A 7,849-nucleotide genomic window follows, 5' to 3' on the forward strand; every position below is an offset into this window, starting at 1 on the left:
TGTAGAAACATTAGAAGCAGCTTACTCATATAACCGTGCTCCGTGCAAAACACCGTAGAAACATTAGAAGTCAGTTGTTTGCTTCGGTTTAAAGCCAGCTGTTTGGATTGCTCCCGCTGCAATCCATAGAGACAAAACAGTGTAGAAACAGTAGAAGCCGGTACGGATTAAAGGAAAGCGAACATGTTGAGCATCTTCAACAATGCCTCAAATTGAAATATAGGGCTCTATACAGAAAAAACTACTCTAACACTACCCTATTTTGTAAAAATTTGTCAAAAAACATATATGACACTCTCTCAAGTGGCTCAAATATACTACACCGAACACCGTAGTGCCTTATAATCCAGATTTAGAGTTTTACCAGTTGGATCGGAATATTTTATTGGTGCCCTAAATCATATAGAATATACTTATTTTTAAATTATATGGTATTTTTATAGGACAGGTTGTTGGAGATGCCTTTATACTATATACTGCAATGTTTATAGGGCAGAGTTTAAATATAGAGATAGAGATAGTTAAGCTGCTGAATTTTGACCGTATAGCATAAATCCATGTAATTTCAGAGCAACTTTGTCGGATGCGCTGTAACCTGTTTATATTGGAGTGTTATCCCTGTTGAGATCTGCATGAGTGGGTCTCGAGCTGAGGGACCCGCAGGCTTGAGGCTCTAGTGCAAACCACGTATCCGCGTACAGTAGTTCTTTCAAGTAAACACTAAATACACTAGCTACAGACTACATCAGACTTCCATTGATGGACATCAAACACCTAAATGAGCCTCAACATTAAGACGAAAAAGAATGTTTATTTCCTAACCAAACTAGAGAACAAACATCAAGTCCCATATCTGTCGAGAATGAGAAAAAAATAGCCTTTTTTTAATCCAGGCCTGCCACATATTTTCCGTATCCTCGTAAATAATAAATCTATCTCCATGTGTGCAGTAGGGCTAGAAATAAATCATGGCTGGTGCAGCTGGCGCCTCGCTTCTGAGCTGCAGACGCCGGGAAGGGAATCACGTGTGCGAGCCTGCTTCTGGTAGCCACAACTTCTTCCGGATCACCAAGATCATCTCGTTCTCCTCTGATTCCGAGCTGGGCTCGGCATCTGCAGCCGCTACTGCTTCCCAGTGGAGCGCGTGGAGGTACTTCTTGATGAATTCGATGACAGTGCCCTTGTCCCTCACGATGGCAAACCCGGTAGGCCTGAGGATACGGTCCATTTCGAGGAGCAGGTCTTCAGCACTGCAGCCTCTTTTATCGAGGTCGGAGAAGACTGCCCATGCGTGGAGAAGATCATATGTTCGAGGATAGGTCGAGAAGGCTTCACACCTGCAAAGTGCAAACACATTATTGTATCTTGAGTAAACTGTACATGTGGAAGCACGATGTTGTTCCCCGCTTCTGCAGAAACTCGCCAATAATAACAATCTTGATTGCAAACAACAGATCCATTAACAAGCCTATGTATAACCATCAGAGAGAGAGAGAGAGAGAGAGAGTGGCCAATAGACCATACAATGTTAGCATTATGGGTCAAATACCATTGCAGCAACCAAAACAGATTTCCTTTAGCACAAGACACCCAGTATTCTCAGATGCATCAAGGGTAGAACAGTAGCAGAGTGGTTCTAATGAGTTTCATCCTAGGACCTAGGGTTCTTTTCGTCTATGCCATTACAATTTTCAAACTTCTGACATATGTCGTTACTATTTATCTATTTGGAAACTTGCCATTGCGATTGTCTTTGTACCCGATTCATGCCATTTTCTACGCCTGAAACGATACTGGACCCCTCTGACTGCCCTCTCTCCACTCATGATATGGACCCACAGTCATCCCCTTCCTCTCACCATCTTCCCACCTTCCCCTTCGCCATGGCCACGGAGCACGTACGCACTGGCTTGGCAGGGGCCGACGCGGTCTCCCGGGCATCGAAGGCAACGGCCAACGGCCTCGCTAGAGGCCGCGTCCCTGACCTCATGCTCAGAAACAGCATTGCGCCTGCCAGGACGAGGAGCAGCCGCGTTCTTGAACATGCCGTCGTCTATGGTGTCATCACCGCCTGCCTCTACCTCATTGACATCGTGCTGCTCAGGTGCGAGTCTATGGCCTACCACACAGATGTCGCCTCGCCGTCGGCCATGCAGACTCCCCCTCACCACTGACTCAGACGCCGCTCGCCGCATCCTACCTCCGCACCGTATCGGCCCCCGAGTCCCCATTCCCCCTCCTCACAGCAGCAATGGCCAGCGCCGGTAGGCCCCACTCACTTCTCACCACGCATTCACCGCCCAGCTCTCAGATCTCATCGGAGAAGCTGACTTATGAGGCCCACACGTCAGCAAGTAGATGAAGAAACAGCAGGGGTAGTTGATCCATACGATAATGCAATGGCTTTTGGTCACTTGTGCATGGCCCTAATACCACCAAATTCGCAGAAAATGGCATGATTCAAGTTGAAGAATTGTAATGACAAGTTTTTAAATAGGTGAAATAGTAATGGCATGTCAAAAGTTCAAAATTTGTAATGGCATGGATCAAAATAACCCTTTCGTAGGATTTTTGGCGGTTGGGAAACTCCTTACAAAGTATTGAAGGAATTCGCTCCTAAGTTATAGTTGCATAGGTCAGCACAGCCAATAGGTTCAGCAGTGTTTCATCATAAAAATTCATTCGTTCTCTTGTAAGTTGTAACCTAAAGTCTGATCAGAATATAGCTGTGAGAAACAGCATTCATCGTCAATATAAAGATGTAATTTGCCCTTTAATTAACTAAAACGTAAGGGCACAAAGCATGGCACACCACTGCACCAGGCCTGCCCTTGAATAATAACAATGGATAAATTTATAGGTGCTTAACACATACCAGTCATGATTGCTGCCTATCAGCCCTCTATCATAGATTATCTTGAGGGTGCTTGGTCCATCATGTGGCACAACATTCATCACCCATACGTCTTTTTCCTTGAGTGCAGCAGCAAATGACCCAAAATTTGCTTTCATGTCCATGATGTTTCTAATAGTGTCTGGTTTTACCTTTGGGCCCAACAAACTCCAATATTTTTCTACTCGTTGCTGCCACATTTCCTGCACAGCAAGAATTACACCAGCAATCTTTATGCAGTTCTTCAGACTCAAATAAGAAAGTTTTGAAGATAAACGGTATGTCATGATCATAAAGACATTGTAAGGTCAACTAACCGTGTCCTTTTCAAATGTGTCAGCAGTAACATACAAATCAGCAAGACGGGGAGGCGGGGTTGTTAATCGAGCAGGCCAGGGAGCTAGCCCACTTCCCCCATCTCTGTGCATTTCTGAAAATACAAAATGACTTGTTCAGTATTCTCCTTGCATCCCAAGATTAGAAAAAGTGAAATAATAGGGGCAGAGGGAACTTCTACCCTATTGCTAGCTATTACTAACAAACATGAAAATTATGTACTGAAAACATACAATTGTTTCCGGAATTGTTTATCTACAGAGAAGGAATCATGCCTTGACATAAGCAAAAAAAAACATAAGACCATGAATTAACAAAGAAACTAATTTAGTGTTATATTCACATCCCAAAGCCAGAAATCATGTATGACAAATGAGAGAAGCAAAATATCACAACTACGTACTTTTTTTCTCAGGAAAAAAGTAGGGTGCACCCTTAGTATCAAACGACTAGTTGGGAACAGGATAACTACTCACGTTCAGGATACGGAGTAATGCAAGCTTCCATTGGCACTCCCCATACTGAATCTGGATCATCGCCACTTTTGCATAGAGGTGGCGTTGTACCATGTGCTCGTCTCTTGTAACAATCATTGTTCAGGGGTTTCACCCAAATAACAGTTTGGTTTCTTTTCTCTGCAATTTTCCAGCACATCCTTTCTACAAGGGCACTCATTTCTTTCCAGATTCGGAGATCTTCCTCATCTTGTGCATATGCTTCAGGAGAGGAGTAAGCAAAATAACCTCCAGGCCGTAGCAATCTGTCTAGTTCGAGCAGAAGAATCCCATCTCTTTGAAGCCAGTCGATCCTACAACGTGAACAATGGGCTAGTTCAAATGATCTACTCGGGTATGGAAGCCTTTTTGTTCCCAAAACACCAAGATATGCAGGGATTCCTCTTTCGAGTGCAAACTGAATCTGATTCTGATGCACGTCGTTTGGTGCCAAAGACATTGCTATCACATTAGAAGAAAGAAGGTATCCTCCGAAACTAGCAACTCCACAACCAACATCAAGAACTGTACGAAGCATCCCCTCATTGTTTATATTGTTATCTTTGAAATTTAGCATCTGCCAAATAGTAGAGATGGTCAGATAAAAGAATTTCAGGGAAACTTACAAAGGAGTCAAGACAAAAGGCTTACATTTGCAATATTTGATATGTATTTGTCAGCTCCATGGTGAAAATGGGTCCCACCACCTGGAAACTTGATTTTTTCACCAGCTTCAACCATCCAGTTCTGGTCTGACTTCTCTTTTGCAAGGTGAGTGTGTGGAATGTTTGCTTTCCATACTACATCACGACTTTTTGGCCATTTTATAGGGACCTGGAAAAAAAATTGTGGGTCGGATACAGCTCAGCAAGGATGCAATCAAACAGAACTAATTTCAGATAGGAAGGTCAGTCTGTCAGGGCACGTGTTATTAACAAGAAAAAAATATGAATAAAACAGAAAAGCACAGGGAAAACTTATAACCATGTCTTGAGACAACTAAGGCAAAATTATCTTAGTCAACTTGCAAAAGAGCTTGTATTATTGATCGAATGAAGCACATACTACTATATACAAGATGCAGTATTGCAGTTGCTGCAAATATTACATTAAAAAGACTGGTTGAAAGCTTGAAATAGTCAGTCTATGAACTCAAGTCAAGCGAAGATATATCTCATGCAAGATCTAATTGGAATAAAAGAACACTTTGAGAGAAGAGTTAGATCAGTAGTGACCTTATAGCCATGTGGTGGAGGAATCAAGCAATTAAAACGCCTTTCAGGTGGAGGGCAATGCCTCTCATAGTGCTCCATCAGGTTTAAATCCAGCTTCAGCCTCATTTGATATATCAAGTTCCGATCCAAGCAGGGGATCAGCTCAGAGTGCCGGTCATCACACACCTAAACACCCAATAAAAAACACTTACAATCATGAATAGACAATCCACAAAAGAAAAGGACTGATCACTCGTTGGGACTTACAAGAAAGCTCTTAGGCTTGACATCATCTGCATCCCCGGTTCCAAAAATGGACTCTTCAGAACCATCATCACTGCCCCATCCAAGTGACCGTGAGAATTTGGTCCCGTACTCAAATGCGGTGCTCCCAGCCTGTCCATTGGAGCCCGAGAAATACAAGAAGAGGAGGCATAGGCACACGATCATCACACAGCACAGCACAACCGGCTTGCTGTTCCCGGAGTCATTTCTCCCCCTCATCTCGGATCCTAACTTGCCTTGCCCTCCCTCTAGTAAGCACAGGCCCCAGGATTCATAAACGACTGACTGGAATTCCTCCCCTCTCAGTCACAGATCTGCAAAGAACATCAATCCTCAGAAACAACCCTATCACTGTCAGAAGCTATCAGTAAACAAGAAACCCTACCACAAACACACAACCTGCAGAACTGAAACCAAGATGGAAGCCTCCGAAGAACGGAAATCGTTGGGAAGAATTAAATTCTCCAATCAAACGCCACAAGACATGTCCAATATGCAATTAAACGGGGAATTTCCTGTCAAGTAAGCCAACCTTCAGTGCCCAAAGCTGAAAAAGAAACAGCAGCAGCAGTGAAGTGGGGGACAGAACACAAAGAGCAAAGACCACCACCCCTTTAAATAAAGCTCCCTTTTGCGGGGTTCCGATCTCGGGGGTTCTTGTTGGAGGAAGCGGGCTTGGAGTTCGGTTCACCCGCACCGAAACTTACGAACTTGGATTAGGCGGCAGAGCATACACGGAAAAGAAAATTCGGATTTGACGCTTTTTTTTATTAGGCAACCAGACGCATAAAAAAACTTTGAATTTGACGCGGTTCAAATGCGCGACAGCGACGAGCACCACTGCGGCAGGGTACAGCAGTGCGACGCGTGATGGAAGTGGAATACGTGCGGCGCAAGAGCAGAAACAGATTGAAAAATCGCAAACTAACCACTTGAACGCGCAGCCTACTCCCAAAACTGACGAAACCAACTGAATCCTAATAGACGAGAAAAACACCGAACGGAAGCAACAACAGCACGGGATAGAAAATCCACCGCGACCGCTGCGCAGGCACCGGGCTGAAATCGCGCAAGCGAGCGCGCGTATCCACGGCTGCTGCTACCTCCGGCGAATCCCGTCGGCTCCGAGGGAGCGCCGGGCCATGCGAACGGCGGCAACAGATCGAGCAAGGCTGCCCCGCCCGAGGCGGCGGCCCGCATTGCGTCGCGGGCCGGCCGAGAGGAGGGAAGGGGTGGAGGGACAGAGCAATGCACCGTATCGCGGGTCGCAGCGCCACCGCGGGGCGCGGTCGTCTCCGGTCTCAGGGCAGGGTCGGGGCGGAGAGGCAACCAGTCGCGGGGCGAGCGAGCGAGCGAGAGCCAGCGGAAGGCCTCGACTTGCGGGGTAGTCGGGTAGAGCGAGCGAATGTGGGTATTGGCCTATTGGATGAAAGCTGGGCTGCGGTGAGTTAGTGGCAGGATGACGACGACGCGGGGATTAATAATTAATAGTAACATGACAATTAACTATAGATGTTTAATAAGCACGAGGCACGCGAGCCCGACACAAAGCCCGTTGTTTGGGTCTGGTTTGAGCCCGGCACGGCCCGGTTCTATGCGGGTTCGGACCGGCCTAGACAGAAAACTAGGCATGGTAGGCTAGCACAGCACGGCCTATTTACCCTAAACCCGTTAAATCCGTTTTTTTGCACTAAAACGTGTTTACCGGCCCGTTTAGCTGCTTTTCGGTCCGCTTTTTCGTGCTAAACGGGACAGCCCGACCTGTTTAGGCCCACTGCGGGCCGGGCTCGACCAAGAAATCGAGCCTGTGGGCTTAAACGGTCCGGCCTAGTTTTCTAACCGTGCCTGGCGGGTCGGGCCCAGGCCGGACCGGGCCGGGCGGCCCGTTTGGCCATCTCTACAATTATCTGAGCCCAGCAGATTTTCACGGATCGGTTTATGAAAGTAAAAAATAGACAAAAACGGATTTAGATTGTATACCGCGGCTGCTTATCCATCCTACCTTTCGTCATATCTCTTAAGGCTAATTTGAAAGCCACAAAACCTAAAGGGATTGAAGAATCTAAAATTTCACTTATTCAATTTGAATAAAAGGGGGATTTTAGTCCCTTAAAACACTCTGGTATTTTAACTCCTAAATTAGTCCTAATTTTAAACTTAGATCTCGTTTGGTTTCAGGGAGTAAAGATTATTAGTCTCTTCATTTTAGTCTTTAAATTATCAAACGGTGGGACTAAAACATAGACTAAAATAGTCTCTAGTGACTAAATTGTCAAACAGTGGGAGTGACTAAAAAGAATTAAATCATATTAATTTCACTTTTCACCCCTCATTTATTTCAATTGCACTATTTTTGCGGGAAAATGCTAAAAGGCATTTTGGTCTTTTTATGATTCATTTAATGTGTTCTTGATACTTTAGTCCCTACAACCAAAGCAGCGCAGAGACTAAACTTTAAGACTCGTTTGGTTTGAAAGACTAAAGATTAGTTTCTCTATTTTAGTATCAATTAATCACTAAATTGTCAAACAATGAGACTAAAATAGAGACTAAACAGTTTGTCTCTAGTCTCTCGAGAGGTGACTAAAAGTGACTAAATCATATTAATTCCACTTTTGCCCTCCTTT

At 44.9% G+C, this 7,849-nt stretch overlaps 1 protein-coding gene across 8 annotated transcripts; it reads right to left on the reverse strand.

The window, feature by feature from the left end:
* Positions 1-674: 674 nt before the first annotated feature.
* On the reverse strand, positions 675-6,672 carry LOC103643455 (probable methyltransferase PMT1). 8 transcript variants are annotated; one of them, XM_008666646.3, is made up of 9 exons: positions 6,477-6,657; positions 5,622-5,769; positions 5,205-5,536; positions 4,959-5,123; positions 4,375-4,557; positions 3,706-4,300; positions 3,211-3,323; positions 2,876-3,096; positions 675-1,337 (listed from the first exon to the last, which is right to left on the reverse strand). In XM_008666646.3, exons 3-9 carry the CDS (start codon positions 5,439-5,441, stop codon positions 1,022-1,024), a joined length of 1,830 nt encoding a protein of 609 aa, XP_008664868.1. In that variant the 5' UTR covers positions 5,442-5,536; positions 5,622-5,769; positions 6,477-6,657; the 3' UTR covers positions 675-1,021. The 8 variants fall into 8 exon arrangements, with proteins under 8 accessions (XP_008664868.1, XP_008664870.1, XP_008664871.1 ...); XM_008666648.3 differs by having other exon boundaries at positions 5,608-5,737; positions 6,477-6,645; XM_008666649.4 differs by having other exon boundaries at positions 5,608-5,769; positions 6,477-6,632.
* Between the last annotated feature and the right edge of the window lie 1,177 nt (positions 6,673-7,849).

Source organism: Zea mays, chromosome 1, assembly GCF_902167145.1.
Source record: "Zea mays cultivar B73 chromosome 1, Zm-B73-REFERENCE-NAM-5.0, whole genome shotgun sequence".
NCBI lineage: Eukaryota > Viridiplantae > Streptophyta > Magnoliopsida > Poales > Poaceae > Zea > Zea mays.

Excerpts from the sequence above, each read along its gene's own strand:
- LOC103643455 (XM_008666650.3), bottom strand. The coding sequence starts at position 5,441 with ATGAGGGGGAGAAATGACTCCGGGAACAGCAAGCCGGTTGTGCTGTGC. Across the intron at positions 4,301-4,374 it reads ACATATCAAATATTGCAAAT|ATGCTAAATTTCAAAGATAA; the intron begins GTAAGCCTTTTG and ends ACTATTTGGCAG. Across the intron at positions 3,097-3,210 it reads ACACATTTGAAAAGGACACG|GAAATGTGGCAGCAACGAGT; the intron begins GTTAGTTGACCT and ends CTTGCTGTGCAG.